Raw genomic sequence first — 16,605 nt, 5'->3', positions numbered from 1 at the left:
TTGCCTCTAAAGGCAACGAGTGCGAGTTTCGGGGTGCTGCATGCCCTTTCCGCTAAAACGGACCGTGAACTTGAAGGTTTCAGTCCAGGGGCAGTTTTCCCCGGATGCGTCGGCGCACTGTGTGATCAGCAGCGTGCGTATTTCTTGGAGCTTGCAGGGCGTACGAAATTGCGAGAGCGTGATAGAGAGTAGCTGCCTTGCCGGTCTGAGATTCGTGCTCGGGATGACCTCCTCCTAAGTCCGCCGTTTATATGTCAACAGTCGCACCGGGAATGGCGTGGAGCAGCCTCGCGCGATATCGACTTGTAGCTGAAGTTGCGTCGATACCATGATACGACGACACATACGTCCTATTGCTCGAGATCAGATGGGAAAGCTACGCCGATCAGCCAAGGTTGGCGAAGCTTTGGGACGATTGTGGGACCGCAGAGACACTCGGAACGGAGCAGAAGCCCGCCAGCGACCCAGGGCCATCCGGACGAGACAAGCAGCCTCGTAGCTCTGATAACTTCTTCATGCGCATCGTGGACAGAAAGATGCCCATACCACAACAAGAAGATGCCGTGTGAGAACAAAAGCAGAAGGCGATTGCTCATTCAGACTACGTCGTTGCGGCAATCCGGATCGGCGAGAGTTACCGCGCGAGGCACTAGACGCCGACCCCGGCGCTGCGGCGACGCAAGCAAGACGGCATGTCCACGTACTACTGATGGTCGAAGGGAAAGTAAATATATCGTTCATGCAGCAACGACGCGCGCCCGATTTAGGTATTCGGAGTTAAATCTGAGGTTTTGCTTCCACGTTGCATGATATAACGTGACCAGACGACGAGCGATCTAGAGTGTCGCAAGGAGACATATAAGGATACTCGGAGCAGGTATGGCAAGCGGATCACGGCTGCGATTTCTGGCTGCGGGACGATTGCCGATAACGCAAAAACCGGCCAGCGCGCACACCCTTTTGATGGTGTTGGCAAACGTCCAGCAACAACTTCGCGCAGGCCGCCGTACATCTAATCATGGAAGGGTGGATGACGTCGTGCCAGCCTAAATCGGTTTTCTGCCGAGGGATGTTCCCGGCGCTCGCAGTGCACGTGCGGTGGAGTCGTTGCACAGCAGAACAGCGCAGAAACGCACCTGCTTGGCAGCCTCTCAAGCTGTGGAGTTCTGCGACATCGACGTGATTCTTCCTGTCCCTTGACTTCGACACTTCGATACACACGCCCTGTCGTAAAATCGGACAAAGGGGCCAAAACGACGAGATAAATCGGAATCGCAACAGTCCAGATTGGACAAAGAAGCTTTATTTGCTGATTCCACCGAGCTCTTAAGCGATCCTCCGCACGGTGCTCATTGCATGCGTGAAAGTGACAAAGAGACCACGTGGCCCAAAGAACCAATCAGGAACGGAATCCTGGTGAAGGGGTTACGTAACGACCTCTTGACCTCCTGAAAGCGCGGAAGAAGTTTGTCTAATCGATACTCGAGCACCGCCACTGACGGCCGACGTACCTTCGGGTTCACCCGATCATTATGAATGCGAGTACCGCCCTCGTTTACAGACGTCGACGTCGCGATACTGCCCCACCAGTTCATCCGTTCATGCATGAAACGAGTCGCCGTGATGTTCTACAACCTACTTGGACGTGTCAATATCCGCTCCACGTCATGTACGCATGTACACGAGCGCCCTGCATATATTGGTCGGCGTTCAGGCGCTACCTCCCACCCCATGCCATGTGATGGGCGGGATGCGGTCATTTTGCGTTTCGGATCCTTAACGATCATCGAAATACTATGGATTACGCGTGCATAGCACCGTAATAACCCTTCCTTATCCAATTCTTTGCCCTGCGTAGGTATGGGCGCCGTATAATCTTCAAATACGAAGCTCTGCGCGATAGCAACCTTCTTTGACCGCAGCCTGAAACGGCCTCTAACGGTGCGACGGACTACGCACCGATGCCATGGGAAAATCGCTACGCCACTGACGCAAGGGGTGTTCCTCCTCGACCTCATTATCAATTCCCTAATCCTAGGGGATTTCGTGGATTTCTTTTTCGCATATAACGCACGCCCAATGGGGAGCGCGGTAATTGCACGTGTAATGCCATCACCGCGAAGCTGATGTGCGCCTGAGCGAGGCAAAATATGTATAGCCAAACCTTGGCCAAACCTCGAGCGTCAGTTGCTGAGTACGGGTCCCGGTATGCAGTCTTGCAGTTGAACGCAGAGGAGTCCGTAATCGTCCCTACTCCATTCGAACGTCGCGATTGGCTCTCACCGTTTCACTGCTTGCGATGAACTCGCAGGGTGGCTTGGCGTGATACGGGTATCGTCCAAGAATGGACGATTGTGCTTATGTAAGATCAAACCCGGCAGCTTCTTCCCGTTCCCACCGCGATGACCTGTGTAAGGAGGCGCGCTCGGTAAGATAATGGAATTTAAAATCGGTTGACCCTCCGAGGTGATCGCGGCCAGTGGGTCGGGGCGAAGTCGGAGGTAGTGTTAGGGCGGACGTCCCTATATAACGTTCACACTCTGTCACTACCATGGCCGCCTTCAGGACATCCGACAACATGACCCTCAGCTTCCCAATCCATCTCTTCACCGCTTCTCAGATCGTCGTCGAGCGCGATGCCCAGCGGGGCCGCTTCACCTTCGACATCGCCCGGCTCTCGAGGCCGAACCCTCCGGACTGGTTCGTCAACCCCAACGCGAGCATCCATTTGCAGGAGACGGACGGCAGGAACGGATACGGGCTTCGTATCTTCGCCTCGGTTTCCTCCGCTCAGGAGCTGGATAACAATGACTTCACCGATGGTAAGGAGGCTATAGCCTCTTCCTTTGTCAGGACTGTCCCATCCTGATGAACGTGCGAAGAATGCCAGCGGGACATTTCGGTATCGCCTTCGTCTTCGGGGGAGTCTACGACGGCAACGCCGCTGCGGACCCCGCTTCCCGAGACTCAACTGAACGCTTTCGAAGGTTTGTCAGCGTTGCCCAGCGTTTATGGAAGCGTACTCATATAAGAGGATCGTACAGTACCACCTTTACCGGAGCCGCAGATGTCGACCATGCCGCACCACCCCCACTTACAAGGCGCCACCGACCCGTTCGGCTCCGGCTCCATCTTCGACACGCCCCTTGACCTGAGCGCCATTCTCGGGATGGACTTGGGTTTACCAATGGGTGAGGAGCCCGCGCTCAATGGCAAGGCTGTTGTCAAGGCGATCCCGACGATGGCTCATTTCGCACATAGGTGACGCAGCAGCACTCGCGGACGGCTTCATGGACCACACTATGGACGCGTCGAACGGTCTCTTCCAAGATGTCCTCACCTCGCCCTCGATGGTCGGGAGCAGTCCCGCTGCCCTCACATCCCCCGAGTCTATTGGCTGCCACATGGAGCACAGCAGCCCCGAGGACTCAGCAGGTAGCCTATCAGCCGCTGATGGGTCGGCGTCTCCGGACTCATCGCGTGGAGGCGTCAAGCGCGCCCGCCGGTTCCGTTGCCTCGAGAAAACGTGCACGCGGATGTTTACCTCTGAGTGCGTGGTTCCGGCGTTTCAGCCGGAGACCGCTCCCGCTGATCGTCTCTCACGCAATAGATACACCCGTAAGACGCATATGCAGACGCACAAACCCCGGGCCCCGAAGTCTTTGCAATGCGAAACTTGCAAGGAGACTTTCTCCCGACGACACGATCTTCTCCGCCACGAAGTCGTGCAGCACGGGAAGGAATGTGAATGGGTTTGCGACCTTTGCGGCCTGTTCTTCTCGAGCTCCAAAACGCTGCAGACGCACCGATGCCGGCGTGGGTTGGGCCAATCGCGGTGGCCTATCGTAGGTGCGATAGCTTCATGCACTCCCCCTCGTGACTGGCTTTCCAGAAGTGCTGATTCGACGTTTCGTAGTTCAGCATCCCAAGGGCGCAGATTAAAACCAGCACCACCCCGCCGGGACTCCGAGAGCCATTAATACGCGTTCTCGCCGTCTTTGGACTCTTTATATTTCTCTGTCATTCACCAGGCCCCCACCAGATATCATTGTAGAATTCCGTCATCTCTCGCATCGATACCTGTTGTTTCATCATATTCGCTTTGTACGTTAGGGTAGCGCACCGCCCTCGCGGTCAAATGACAAAACGCCTGACGTCTGGACGTCCCTGTATATTGTTCTCGATAGCAGATTGACTGCGTTCGCGTCGTGTTCATAGTACTTATCGTTGCTCTATCTATTTTTGCTGCGAATCCGGCGAGTAAGATGAAAAAGCAACCGGGCTCTTGACAATCGCTGCATCGATCAGTTGTCCTAACGCCGGTCTATTGATAATATACCTATGACCGACCTTGAAGGGGTCGACAGGAACAGGTCCTCTACATACGATAAGTAGTGGCAAAGCAGTACATGTTGCTCATCAGAACTGGGGCGTTTGCAATTCTGTGTGGAGAAGGCGTGTATTAGAGAGAACCTTCGGTGACGTTCGCGAAGTGTGTCCATATAGAGAAGTCTTGTAAATCGCATGGTTATCGTTGTGTCACACTAATTCTGCCAGGCACAAGGTCAAAACACTCCAGCGGACGGGTCGATGTTCTATCCTCTGTTTCTATCCAAGGATTGCATTAGAGCCCCGTTCTCATGTCATCGTCGAACTGCAGTCATGATGTTCTAGCGTATTCCAAGTTGCATGCAAGCCGTCGTGCGGCGTTCAAAACTATTTCGGCCTCCCGGTATCTTAGCTCCAAGCGGGAGCCACCCATTGATCCATGAGAATCGCCAATCGCTGCCGGAGATAACCAGCTTTTGTCCCGTGCAGTGCGCGAGATGCCCTCGCAGCTTGTCATCGCTCTATCCATGTGAAAGCAGAACGTGCGAGGTAATGATATTGTACGTACTACAAGCTCAGGTCCAGTGAACCTGCCAAGGAGAAATACAAAGTAGAGCAGTCAGAATCCGGAAGCACTGATGATTACATTGATTCGCGATGGCGATAGATATAGCATCACCAATGGCCGGGGGATGCGGCTCAGAGCAAACAAGACACGGTGCGAAGACGCTCGCCCTCCTCCGAGGTCTCGGCCGTGATTATCATGTATCTAGACAGATCCCGAGCCGTCCCAGGGCAAAAGTGGCCCTCCGCAGATGACCACTTCTGGACATCCTGGGAATCATGAAGGTCGAATATTCGGCGTGTCATGTTGCGGGGCATATGGTCCAGTGACACACGTATGGGCCCAGGCAGCTCCTTTTCTTCGATTTGGTGAGCACCGGTGAGCATCAGCATCTCAAGCAAACGTTGTAACCCCCTGACTGCCGATTCCTTTGTATTGAACGTGACGTCGTCCAATATCGTCAGCGACCCAACGAATTGAAACCGCGGATCTCGAAGGGTGTGTAGTATGGGGAACGTGTCTTGTAATTGAACGTCGAAAGGGTGGTCCGTGATATGGAGGGCGAGTTCTCGAAGAGAGATGGTCTGAATGGTGCGTAATACGTCCGAAATCCAGGTTATCGACGCGCTGCCGTCTGATTTTGGTCCAACCTTGAAGGTCAACGATTGGAGGATGGCGCAAGATCGCAGATTTAGCCGCCGAGTGACGCTATTGAAATCGTCTGACACTCCATTAACGGTATGGCGAACGTGAAGCGGGCGTCAATACTTACCTGCTTGCATCCGGTCGAGCACGAGCTCGATACTCCGAAGCGATGGGCCGAAGTGCTCGAATAGGGTGCTGGCGATATCCGCGTCTTCCGGATAGCTGAGTGATAGTGAGAGATGTCGAAGAGAGTCGATTGGAACCACGGCCTGTACCCATCCACTCATTAGATCGAGTTCGTTGATATAAGACATCTCCAAAGCTTGCAGGTGAAGATGTCTTGCATCTGGAGGTAGTGTATGATCGGCATCTGGCATAAACTCAATGTCGACCACGCTGAGGTCATTCAGAAGTGGTATGGCGGATAGCGCGTAATGCCATGATACAAGGGAGTCGAACGGGACGTAGTCGAGCTTTAGGCGCGTGAGTGACGTCAAAGAGCTCAACCCGCGAATGACGTCCGGAAAGTTGATGCCCAATCCCGTGGCGTTCTCGATTTCCAGTGTTTGTAGTTGGGGGAGGTAGGTCAGGAAGTTGAACCAGTATTCGTCCAGAGTGAAGTTCTGAAACGTCATAGCTCTCGTATAGGGAATGAGGTGCGGCGCTGATTCGAGAAACTCGAGGTCCTCCAATTCGTAGAAGGTCATATGTCGCCAGATGTTAAGTCTCGCTCGATGCAGCAGAAGTTTGCACGTCAGCGCGAAGCTTCGCTGGGATGCCGCGTCGCTTCGATCCACAATGGCCTCGATGAGTTCGATCGGCAATCGTGGCAATGATCTATCGTCCATGTTCGTCGTCTCTTGGTGCCTGCCAATTAACTGGTTACAATGGTGAGTATATGCCATTATCCAGGTCATTTTGTGACTCACCGAGCTTGAATGGCGGAATCGTTACTCCTGTCGACCCCCCTAACGTTATCCTGAAATGAGGAGGGGGTTCGGACCCGAGCAATGCGGGGGGATGATTACATAAGGCACCCACCCGAACCCGCTCACCACCGCTGACGTCGATGGCTACGATTACAGACGTTGAAGGACTCAGTCGGGGGCCTTTTGTAGAGACGGTTAGATGAACCAGCGAGAAGTGGAGCTTGCCGGGCACCTAGAACGACATTTGACCGCCAAGACTAAAGTATTGCTTGCCAACGATACCGCAGTCCACCATGTCATGCGGACGTTACCATAAGTAGGCTGTGCTTGACACTTGTCGCAGCAGTTCGCAGCGTCGTTGCACTTCAGCGCTTTTCGGATATATTTCCCTACTACTCGACGCCATGATCAGTAGAGATTATTCACCGCGATAGATAGCATGGCACGGAGCCCCGCACTGAGCGTGAGACAACGGGAGGTGGACCGTGGGATCGCAAGATGTGATCTTTAAGAGTCTTTACCGTTCGATGTGCTACCGATGCACCCTAACAGGCAGGAACTACGCACAATGCCGCTCGGAGATGCTGGGTCCATTCAAAGTGATGTGTTCACGACACCTGACAGTGACTCCATCCATGTTGCACGGTATTCTCATGGCCGTAGCGAACTGGTCGGTGCAATCGGGCATCGTAAGACGGAGGTAAGTATGCATCCAACAGCGGGATGAGGAGCTTGTCAGAGAGGGAGGCGGTATGGCGAGATAGTGGAGGATGTGTCAAGCCGGTTGTGAGTCGCAGCTCATGAAGTTATACACGAGTTGCTCTTTCTCGACGATCCGCCTTCGGGTTTTTCTATTGTACCTTTCCGACGTGTGGCAAAGCCGCGTGTCCTTGATCCCGGATTCTCATCCTTGACTGTGACTTTCCTTGCCGTTCCAGGGGATGGTCTATTCTATGTAGGTCACACTGCGCCTCGTGCCAAACCACAAACGGGGAGATACGTGGCAATCAACCTTCGCTCACCTTCTAATCTTGAAGATGCGGTCTGATTGTTCCCATGCTAGTATACTGCCTTCCATGCTGGAGAGCTCATAAGCAGAGTGTTGGACCTCGAACAGAATACTACCCCTGGAGTGTGCTATACGTTCGCAGCCATTCAGTATGCTGTTCCTGTGCAGCTTTCTTCTGTTTTCGACGTCCCTCGCTGCGGTCTATGATGATGTATCAAGCCTACCCCAGAAGAACTGTGACTTCGTGATTATTGGCGGTGAGGCTCGTCGCATTCGAGGTAACACGTTCAAGTCGGTAGTTCGAGCTAAACATGAAGTTACAGGAGGAACCTCGGGGCTTGTAGTTACCAATAGGTAAGTGTTCTTATCTATATCACAAACGGGACGTAGCATGCTCTCAATCAGGTTGTCCGAAGATCCCCGAGTGTCGGTGCTAGTCCTAGAAGCCGGGCTTTCGTGAGTTAATCCCAAAATTACGAACATGTCCAAGACGAAGAGCCGATTACTGTAGCAATTGGAATGTTTTAAACTCCGAGGTCCCTTTCCTCACTCCTCGGTTGTGGGGCTCCCAGTATGATTGCAACTACACGACGGTTCCGCAGCCTGGTTTGAACAACTGTTCGGTCACGTATGGACGAGGGAAGTTACTAGGAGGAAGTAGCTCGATCAGTAAGCCAGATACCATAGTAAATGCCCAAGACCTATACTGATTGGAATAGATTCGATGGCGTACACAAGGGGTTCTGACGATGACTGGAATAAATACGCGGGGATCACTGGTGATCCGGGCTGGTCTTGGGAAGGCATACAACTGTATATACGCAAGGCCCGTCACTTACTTTCCAAGTATGTTAGTAGAATACTATGGGGCTTATCGTTGTCGCATCCACAGAACGAGCATCTGATACCCCCCAGCCCGTCACGTTTCGATCCGCGGTATGATCCTGCGTTCCACTCTGACGCCGGTCCCCTGCAAGTTAGCTTGACCAGTTACTTCTGGCCGTCCACTCATCGCGTCATACAAACAACGGAAGAACTTCCTTCTGAGTTCCCGTATAACTTGGATGTTAACTGTGGTGATCCATCGGGAATAGGTAAACCCATCACACAATGCACCGATATTCGCTTCCGCAGCTGACTGTCATCGGGTAGCTTGGATTCAGGCTACAATCGGAAACGGCACTCGTAGCAGTGCGGCGACCGCATACCTCAATGACGACTTTGCGGCTCAACCCAATCTATGCGTTCTGATACACGCTCATGCTACCGAAGTCAATCGTGTGACACGATTGACTTCGAACAATCGAGAATTTGGGCAGCCCGTATTCGACTCCGTCGAGTTTGCGTCGAGTGCTGACGGTAAGCCACACACTGCTTTGTGTTTACCGTGCTTACAATGATCACCCAAGGTTCTGGGTACAACGTCACGGCGCGAAGGAGATCGTCCTTGCCGCGGGTACCTTCAACACACCTCAGGTACCGTGGTTTGTTAGGTCGTCAAATGGGCAACCCTGATCGACAGTGTTCATTTGTAGCTACTTCTGTAATCCAGGTGGTACCATGGTACCATTAGTATCAACTCCACCAATCCCTTCCAGGCTCCACTCATAAACCCAAATCGCCTCGGAACTACGTTCGATGCTCAAGTTATGGTGTACGCTATCAAGGCCGCCCAGCGATTCGTCGAGACGGCGCCGGCGTGCAAGGGCTACACGATAGCGGAGTTTGGTCCATTTGCGAACGCTTCCACTGACGCCGAGCTACTTGCGTTTGCGAAAGCAAACGCCCGCACTGTGACTAGTTACTCTTACCTGTGACGCTTATCGCGGCTCATGATCACAGATTTATCACGCAGTGAGTTCATGCCAGATGACCGCTCGGAACGCGACGACAGGTTGCGTGGATCCGGACCTAACGGTCAAAGGCGTTCAAGGGCTGCGTATTATTGATGGAAGCGATCTGGTGAGAGGAGTATGTTCTGTTACTTGCGCAGAGATTTTTGAACTCTGTTGATAGCCCTTCGTATCCACTGCCCATACCCAAGTTCCCATATATATCGTTGCGGTAAGTAATGAATATTACCTAACGATTCGAACGAAGGACTGAACCTTTTTTCGATTTGGTGGCAGGAGCGAGGCGCTGACCTCATCAAGAAGAAGTGGGATTTGGCGTGAGTGATCCGAGTCGGAGGCGCTTCCACGGGGGACGATCCCGGAGCGTCATTAGCGTATAGTCATGACCTTCGCGCCCGACGTGAACGGTCTTTCTCATGCTCTGGTGTACAAATGCGGAGTGCATATCAACTATGGCACTAGTCGTGGAAGAGAGCCCGCTCGACTTTAGTCAGATGACCGACTCGGAAAGCGCCTGCTGAGTTTACGTTCGATGTCCAGAGGGCCAGATCTTATGCAAGTGCAAATATAAGTGGTGGTCACGGTAGCCCCAACTGGCATGCTGTTGTCCAGCCGTCGAGTGCGTATCGTACTCGGTCGGGCCGATATCGGCTCAGCACAGATTACAAGTAAGGATCTGGCAGGAGCTCTCTGAGTGACTGATGCAAACCTTGAGGCTATCCCCGGATCGACTGCATGATCCTCGATGCCCATTGTCGAGAGTATCCCGGGGGTGTACTGATCCAGTCTGTTTATGCCGCAGCCATTGCTTACTTGTTGTGGATTGTGATCATTCTTGGGACATCTCGACAAATCCGTTTCGCGCACGCAGCGGCCCTCAGTCGGCAGACTAAATGTAACTCAACGAGTTCGGATGAATGGGATAATGCTATGATTGATTGTGAAGCAACTGTTGCACTACATGGATTGATGACATCTAACTGGACTCAAATATACTGGTACATAGATACAAGGTCACCGGATACGCCCGTGAGGTATGAAGTCCAATTGTTGACGAGACGGATCATGGCCCCGCGTCGATCTTGTCGACACCGAGCTGGTTCATGAAGGCTTCAAGGCCCGGGCTGCCGCCGAGAGCCTTGATTTGCGCCTTTAGGCGGTCGGCGACCTCCTGAAGGCACTGCACGCTGGCCTCAAACGAGTGCGTCCGGCGCATAATTTCGATCGCGCGCTGCTTCTCGGGGATGTCCTCCGGCCTCTTGTCAAGGATTTCTATTTATCGCACGTCAGCCTTGATCTCCATCACCGCGTTCTGGAAGACATACCTTTAAGACCGCTATCGGGCGCGACCATCAAAGAGTGGATCATGGGGAAGGAGTACTTTCCCTCGCTGATATCCTCAGCGAAACCCTTCTGGGTGCTGTAGCTGGTAGACGCTAGGTTGATGTAGTCGTCCCGGAGCTGGTAGAACACGCCAATCTGCTCCGATATCGACGCGAGCGGGAGGTCAGTCTTCGCGTCCGGGTGGCATTGCAGCAACCGAACGCCCAAACGGAGCAAACCCGCCGTCTCTGAGAGTTTTTACATATGTCAGCATTAAACTCTGGGCGCGAGGAAAGGGCGCTAACTTCGCTCGATCATCACGAGGTACTCGTCGACCGTGGGGCAGACCCGGTTCGTCCGCCACCAGATCTCCATCCCTTGGCCGCGGTGCAGCTCGAGCATCTCCTCAACGTACGCGCTGACCATGCGAGCAGTGGCCGTGTCGAAGTCCGTGCCGCTGGCGTGCGCGCGAGCGAGAGTGGTTATTTTTTCCATCACCAAGAAGTAGACGTAATTGGCGGAGTTGATTGTTGGTGCCACGCCGAACTTGATGTGCGCGGTCGGGGAGCCGCGGCGGAGCGGCGACTCATCCTCGATGTCGTCGATTCTGCGTCGTCGGTCAGCGAGTGAGAGCGACAGATAAGGATGGGTCTTACAGTAGTGACGAATTGTGCAGGTCCTCGATGATAGCGACAATGCCATCGACCCACGTCTGAGGCAGGTTCAAGTGGTAGTTGAAAGCCTGGAGCAGAGCCTTGCGAAGACCCTTGCCCGAGAGAACCTCGCGGTAGTACGAGAAAGGTTCGAGAAGTTTGCCCTGTATTAAGAAGTTAGCTATGGCTTTCGCGAAGAGCTCTGCGTTGCTAACCTCGTCGTTCTTAGTGATCTCCGACTTGTCAGTAGAAAGTGTCGCTGAGACAGGGGGAAGTTGGACGTGGTCCAACCTCGACAGATCCACTGAGGGTTTACGGGTGAATAATCTTGAGAGGAGCCCGGATACGCCATTAGACATGCCGTTGACTGAGCTCATGACGCTGACGGCCATCGTGTCGACAAGATGCTAGGAAAAGGTGAAGGAAGGGGCTGGGTAAAGCGACAACCGAGCCTGTAAGTTTTTAATGGAGCGGATTGCCCCGCCTTCCCGTGTTGTGAGTGGCCCATAGGCGGAAAGAGGCGGGGAGTGGCTGGCGTACCGCTACACACCGTCCCAACATAGTACGTTGCCTTCCTTATAAGGAAGGTGGCGGTCGGCGAATCGGCGCGTGGAGGAACCCGCGGTAGCCTATTGTGGTCATGGGCGGCTGGCTGCGTTCTTCGCAGAACCGAGACAGCATGTTCAAAGACCAGCCTCGCACACGCCCCCCTCTTCCACACCTACCCCCGTCGTCATCGTCGACGCCAACGCTGAACGAAAACAATGGCTCCTTTCTCTGAGGCCGACATCCCTGACCTCACCGGGCGCATCGCCATCGTCACCGGAGGCAATTCCGGTATCGGCAAGCAGACCGTCAAGGTCCTGCTCTCGAAGGGCGCCAAGGTCTACCTGGCGGCGCGCTCGGAGGAGAAGGCTCGCCAGGCGATTGACGAGATCCATGCCGCTGACCCTTCGACCAAGAAGGGCACGGTCGAGTTCCTTAAGCTCGACCTGAGCGAGGCGAAGAAGGCGAAGGCTGCTGCTGAGGACTTCAAGTCGTGAGTGTGGCCGCCTGACTACGACCTGACCATTGCTGAGCGCTGTCGAGTAGGCGCGAGAGCAGCTTGCACTTGGTGAGTTTCGCAGTGTTTTCGGACGAATTCTCCGCGGTTTCTCACGCATTGGGTAGCTCTACAACAATGGCGGAATCATGGGTGTTCCGGCTGGTAGCAAGTCGGCTGACGGCTACGAGCTCGTACGTTGTATGCAGACAACCCGTGCTTTCAGTGACTAACCTCGCTCTTCAGCAATGGGCGACGAACGTCTTTGGCCCCTTCGTCTTCACCTACCACTTGCTGCCTGTTCTCCTTGAGACCGCCAAGACGTCTCCCCCGGGAACGGTCCGTATCATCAACACCTGTTCCAGCGGTGCCGGTCAGGCGCCCAAGACCGGAATCCCGCTCGATGACCCGACCGTAGGTGCCGGCGCTTCGCACTCGGCTTGCTACGGCCACAGCAAGCTCGGCGACCTTCTCTGGACCCGCGAGCTGGCCAAGCGCTACACTGACCAGGGCGTCTGGTCGTTTGGCCCTCACCCGGGGCCGGTTCAAAGCAACCTCACCCATCACTTGGGCATTCCCAAGCCTGTCATGTGGATTCTCAACGTAAGATCAATACCTTTTCCTCTGTGATGCGGTATATTGACATCCATCTGACACGTACCCAGCGCACGGTGTTCAAGCCGGTCGAATACGGGGCCTTGACCCAGTTGTTCGCTGGCACCTCGCCGACGCTCACCGCAGCTCAGAGCGGCTCCTACCTTGTCCCTCTGGCGAAGATCGAGCCCAAGCTGCCGCACGCGCTTGCCGGCGACGATGCGCTGGCCAAGAAGGTGTGGGACTGGAACATCGAGGCCATGAAGAAGGCCGGCGCGGACTAAACGACCCACCGCCGCGTTCGAGTCGCCAAATTATACCACTTGCATGCTTGCATCGTTCTTGTTGTCATTTGCTCCTGGACCCTGCATTTTGTTGGATACGCATATAAGATTCCTTGTAATCATAATAGATTTGCTTGTTATGCAAACCCTTACTATAAACGTTCTCTTCTGCCGTCGACCACATGATGACTCGCGTGAGACACAGGATGCAATTGAACGCCACATCCACTGTTTAACTGGAAATCCATCACCTCCGAATGTCATCAATACTGAGTACTCATTGGTCTAGAGACCGAACGTGTTCGCCCCTGGAATGCCCGAGTACAAACGATTCCCTGGCCGTGGAATGCTATCAGTTCGACCCGCCACTTACTCTTTTCTGTCATCGACGGCCGGGTCCGGAGGGTTCCGACGCAATGTTTCTCAGGGCACCCACGAAGACATCCTCAGCGAATGTTCGCGTATGGTTGGGGCGATGCATCGAAAGCGTACCTGCCACAAGCGGCCGCCCTACCCAAGCTTAGCCTATCACCGGAAGAGATGAATAAACCAAAGCCTTCAACAGGGCAACCTCGAGGCTCTCTCTGACCTCGACTTCATCATCTTCTCAATCTCTCCAGGCAGCCATGTCGGTCGCACAGCCAGATGGGACGCAGGACGCGTTCGGGCTCATCACGCGTCGGGCAGCGATAGTATTGTATGCAATTCCGTGTTGCCTTTTCTCGCGAGGCGAGCTGACGTTACGGCAGCGTATTCATCTATGCACTTCGCGCTATTGTCGCCCGTTACCGCCGCCGGTCCTCCATCATGGACCTCATCCCGGGACCGGAATCCTCATCGATTTTGGCTGGAAACATGTTGGAGCTGTCGACGACGGGAGCCGGATCCCGCGTCTTGGACTGGAGGAAGGAGCACCACAACAATACCGTGCTCAAGATCAAGGGCCCGTATTTCGCCGTACGTGGTTTCCGTACGGTCGTTCATTCGAACGCGACGGTCTGACATTCCCTATCACTGGCACAGGGCGACGGCTTGTTCATCTCGGATCCTACGGCATTGTGGAAGATCTACGACACGAACGCGACGTTCCACAGGCCGCCCTCTATGACCGCCTTAGGCGAGAAGTTGGTTGGCAAGGGCGGTATCATCTTGTCTGAGGGCGAGGCGCACTATCGCATCAAGCGCGTCATGCAGGCGAGTTGCAATATTTCTTCTGCGGGAAACTGTGCATTTATGCTGATACCTTGCAGCCTGCATTCAATGCTAGCAACGTTCGCGCTTTGCTTCCTCGCTTCAGACACGGCGCGTTAGCGGTATGTCTCGTTTCTTCACCAAATATAAGGACGAGACTGACTCGGTACTCAGCTCGTCGATGCTTGGGGTAGTCTTGTCGACCGCGAGGAAAAACAGGCAGCTGTCATTGATGTCTTCGAGTAAGAAGCTTGACCCCTCGGTAAGATGCGATGTTTCTGACGGATGACAAAGCTGGCTAGGCGCGTCCGCTCTGGACATGATCGGTCTCGCGGCGTTCGGCACGAAACTCGGAGCGGTGAACAAGATGCAGGGCGGAGAGAGCATCTCAGATCTCGCAGACGCGTACAAGGGTGTTCTGTAAGTGCTCATAGGCGTGTCCACGATGACTGAGGGGTTGATCATAGTCGTATCAGTGATGCCATGGGCGCCGAAGAAACCGCTGCTTCTATTTTCATTCGCTACAGCCCGGCGTGGCTGATCTCCATCCTCACCTTGTTCCCTAACAAGCTCATGCAAGTTGTTGTGCAGTCTCTGTCCCGAGCGCACGATGTAAGAACCTTGCCTTCACTTCCTTCAAACGGATCTGTCCAACGTTGCACATCACCCAGGTCGCGAGTACCTTGATCCAGGAGCGTCTCAAGGACATTCAGGACGGCGCCACCAGCGTGGACTTGGAAGGTGCCGGTAACGATGCCTTGACCATGATGCGTAAGCCCGGTCCAGCCTTTAGCTTGATCTTGGTACGATGACATTATCGCAGTGAAAGCCAACTTATCCAACGATGCGAAGATTCGTTTGTCGATGAACGACATGACGGCCCAGATCACGTCTATGTGAGTATGCTCTTCAATGCAGCTTCAGGATTATATGCTTATGCCGCGTTGCAGCTTGTTCGCAGGACATGGTGAGCGTCATATAGGGCACTTATTGATCTGGAGCTTGCGCTAACGTTATGCGTGATATCGAAGGTTCCTCCGCTGCTTTGTATGTCGTCTGCCTCTGTCTCTTTTTGCCACGACCTCACATCCGTACAGCATGTCCTGGGCTCTGTATCAGCTTGCGCACGACCAGTCCCTTCAGGAACGAGTCCGGGAGGAGATTCTCGCGCATACATCCCAGTATGACGCCGAGGAAGACGCGAACATCTTCTCCGGCAAGGATATGCCGCTTTTCGATGCGTTCATCAAGGCGAGTACCCGCTTGCCGTCCCGTTTGTATGAAACCCTAAACGCATGTCATTCTTCAGGAGGTCATGCGATTTTACCCTGTCGTCCACTTCAACGAGAAGCAAGCGGCGTCCGACACAGTGCTGCGCCTATCGCAGCCTTTGACTCTGGCGGACGGCCGTACCGTCAACGAGATTACCGTTGAGAAGGGCACCATCGTCTACGCGGATATCGTTTCGTACAACTACTCTGAAGAGGTGTGGGGAGATGACGCGGGGAAGTTCAACGTCGATCGGTGGATGAAGGAGGGAGGTGGCCCTGGCTGGAACCCGAACGCGAAGCTGGCACCCAGCGTCTACTCTGGCCTCTTCAACTTTATCGCCGGACCAAAGTGAGTCTGATTGGCATCCCATATTTTTCGATGTTTCTAACCTTTCTGTGAATAGGGCGTGTTTGGGGTATGTGTATTCGTAGCGGTTCGTGTGGGACTGATTGACTGACTTCGACATTGCTACGCATCGTTCAGCTGGCGTTTCCTGTGAGTGCTCATGATGCTCGGAACGATGTCTCGACTCAACGTATTCTGCCAGCATTCTCGAGTCGCAAGCCATGCTCTTCGAGCTCATCAGGAACTTCAAGTTCACCCCGTATGGAACGAAACCGATACACAAGCGCATGCAAATGGTGATGGTCCCCGCCATCGACAAGAACGGCGAGCTAGTGGTGGAGATGCCGCTGGTGGTCACGAGGGTGTAAGATAAACTATCCACGCCAGTTATCCGCGGTTGCACGGTATGTCCGTTCTAGACCTACCTCGCAATGCATCGCACCGAACTATGCTTCTTCAGTCGCAATCTGCATTCTCTACCTGCTAGAATGTATGTACACCAGATCGTAATCTTAAACTAGGCCCCCACGCGTCCCCACGATTTCCTCAAACGGTCAACGACGGCGTGCTT

General features: G+C 54.0%; 6 protein-coding genes across 6 annotated transcripts; 4 read left to right on the top strand and 2 right to left on the bottom strand.

Annotated features, from left to right (window-relative positions):
• Positions 1-2,551: 2,551 nt before the first annotated feature.
• Positions 2,552-4,164, top strand: PUNSTDRAFT_125904 (uncharacterized protein; the record flags this gene model as incomplete). The annotated part of the gene is made up of 6 exons (XM_007383110.1): positions 2,552-2,822; positions 2,883-2,987; positions 3,045-3,191; positions 3,262-3,550; positions 3,611-3,849; positions 3,917-4,164. The coding sequence occupies 6 exons, from the start codon at positions 2,552-2,554 to the stop codon at positions 3,940-3,942; spliced, it is 1,077 nt and encodes a 358-aa protein (XP_007383172.1). The 3' UTR covers positions 3,943-4,164.
• A 1,239-nt stretch (positions 4,165-5,403) lies between these two features.
• PUNSTDRAFT_52059 (uncharacterized protein) lies at positions 5,404-6,409 on the bottom strand. The gene is given in 6 exon segments (XM_007383109.1): positions 5,404-5,485; positions 5,552-6,022; positions 6,068-6,117; positions 6,159-6,161; positions 6,174-6,195; positions 6,257-6,409. The coding sequence occupies 5 exon segments, from the start codon at positions 6,385-6,387 to the stop codon at positions 5,656-5,658; spliced, it is 573 nt and encodes a 190-aa protein (XP_007383171.1). The 5' UTR covers positions 6,388-6,409; the 3' UTR covers positions 5,404-5,485; positions 5,552-5,655.
• A 1,219-nt stretch (positions 6,410-7,628) lies between these two features.
• On the top strand, positions 7,629-9,088 carry PUNSTDRAFT_101864 (FAD/NAD(P)-binding domain-containing protein; the record flags this gene model as incomplete). The annotated part of the gene is made up of 9 exons (XM_007383108.2): positions 7,629-7,734; positions 7,801-7,831; positions 7,883-7,933; positions 7,989-8,146; positions 8,197-8,323; positions 8,393-8,571; positions 8,630-8,836; positions 8,887-8,953; positions 9,013-9,088. The coding sequence occupies 9 exons, from the start codon at positions 7,629-7,631 to the stop codon at positions 9,086-9,088; spliced, it is 1,002 nt and encodes a 333-aa protein (XP_007383170.1).
• A 1,160-nt stretch (positions 9,089-10,248) lies between these two features.
• Positions 10,249-11,722, bottom strand: PUNSTDRAFT_52058 (terpenoid synthase). Its single transcript, XM_007383107.1, has 5 exons — positions 11,522-11,722; positions 11,310-11,470; positions 10,959-11,260; positions 10,656-10,901; positions 10,249-10,602 (listed from the first exon to the last, which is right to left on the bottom strand). Exons 1-5 carry the CDS (start codon positions 11,696-11,698, stop codon positions 10,394-10,396), a joined length of 1,095 nt encoding a protein of 364 aa, XP_007383169.1. The 5' UTR covers positions 11,699-11,722; the 3' UTR covers positions 10,249-10,393.
• Positions 11,723-12,070: 348 nt separating this feature from the next.
• PUNSTDRAFT_67222 (NAD(P)-binding protein) lies at positions 12,071-13,226 on the top strand (the record flags this gene model as incomplete). The annotated part of the gene is made up of 5 exons (XM_007383106.1): positions 12,071-12,342; positions 12,396-12,420; positions 12,477-12,542; positions 12,595-12,951; positions 13,014-13,226. 5 exons carry the CDS (start codon positions 12,071-12,073, stop codon positions 13,224-13,226), a joined length of 933 nt encoding a protein of 310 aa, XP_007383168.1.
• Positions 13,227-13,785: 559 nt separating this feature from the next.
• On the top strand, positions 13,786-16,550 carry PUNSTDRAFT_52056 (cytochrome P450). The gene is made up of 16 exons (XM_007383105.1): positions 13,786-13,923; positions 13,976-14,183; positions 14,250-14,420; positions 14,477-14,539; positions 14,592-14,659; positions 14,712-14,837; positions 14,894-15,029; positions 15,089-15,188; positions 15,241-15,313; positions 15,368-15,384; positions 15,449-15,464; positions 15,515-15,668; positions 15,727-16,037; positions 16,093-16,104; positions 16,173-16,184; positions 16,237-16,550. The coding sequence occupies exons 1-16, from the start codon at positions 13,853-13,855 to the stop codon at positions 16,400-16,402; spliced, it is 1,704 nt and encodes a 567-aa protein (XP_007383167.1). The 5' UTR covers positions 13,786-13,852; the 3' UTR covers positions 16,403-16,550.
• The last annotated feature ends 55 nt before the right edge of the window (positions 16,551-16,605 follow it).

The sequence above is a fragment of the Punctularia strigosozonata genome (genome assembly GCF_000264995.1).
Source record: "Punctularia strigosozonata HHB-11173 SS5 unplaced genomic scaffold PUNSTscaffold_5, whole genome shotgun sequence".
Classification (NCBI taxonomy): Eukaryota; Fungi; Basidiomycota; class Agaricomycetes; order Corticiales; family Punctulariaceae; genus Punctularia; species Punctularia strigosozonata.
The sequence above is the reverse complement of the archived record's forward strand: the minus strand, read 5'-3'. Positions and strand labels throughout refer to the sequence as shown.

Bases quoted from the DNA above. Each gene is read 5' to 3' on its own strand.
- PUNSTDRAFT_52058 (XM_007383107.1), bottom strand. From the start codon at position 11,698: ATGGCCGTCAGCGTCATGAGCTCAGTCAACGGCATGTCTAATGGCGTA. The intron at 10,902-10,958 runs GTTAGCGCCCTT...AAAAACTCTCAG, and splicing joins CCTCGTGATGATCGAGCGAA to AGACGGCGGGTTTGCTCCGT. The intron at 10,603-10,655 runs GTATGTCTTCCA...TGCGATAAATAG, and splicing joins GCCCGATAGCGGTCTTAAAG to AAATCCTTGACAAGAGGCCG.
- PUNSTDRAFT_52059 (XM_007383109.1), bottom strand. From the start codon at position 6,387: ATGGACGATAGATCATTGCCACGATTGCCGATCGAACTCATCGAGGCC. The intron at 6,196-6,256 runs CTGGCGACATAT...TCAGCGCCGCAC, and splicing joins CATCGAGCGAGACTTAACAT to CTCATTCCCTATACGAGAGC. The intron at 6,023-6,067 runs CTTTCCGGACGT...GACGTCACTCAC, and splicing joins GCCACGGGATTGGGCATCAA to GCGCCTAAAGCTCGACTACG.
- PUNSTDRAFT_52056 (XM_007383105.1), top strand. From the start codon at position 13,853: ATGTCGGTCGCACAGCCAGATGGGACGCAGGACGCGTTCGGGCTCATC. The intron at 14,660-14,711 runs GTAAGAAGCTTG...CGGATGACAAAG, and splicing joins GCTGTCATTGATGTCTTCGA to CTGGCTAGGCGCGTCCGCTC. The intron at 15,030-15,088 runs GTAAGAACCTTG...CACATCACCCAG, and splicing joins CTCTGTCCCGAGCGCACGAT to GTCGCGAGTACCTTGATCCA.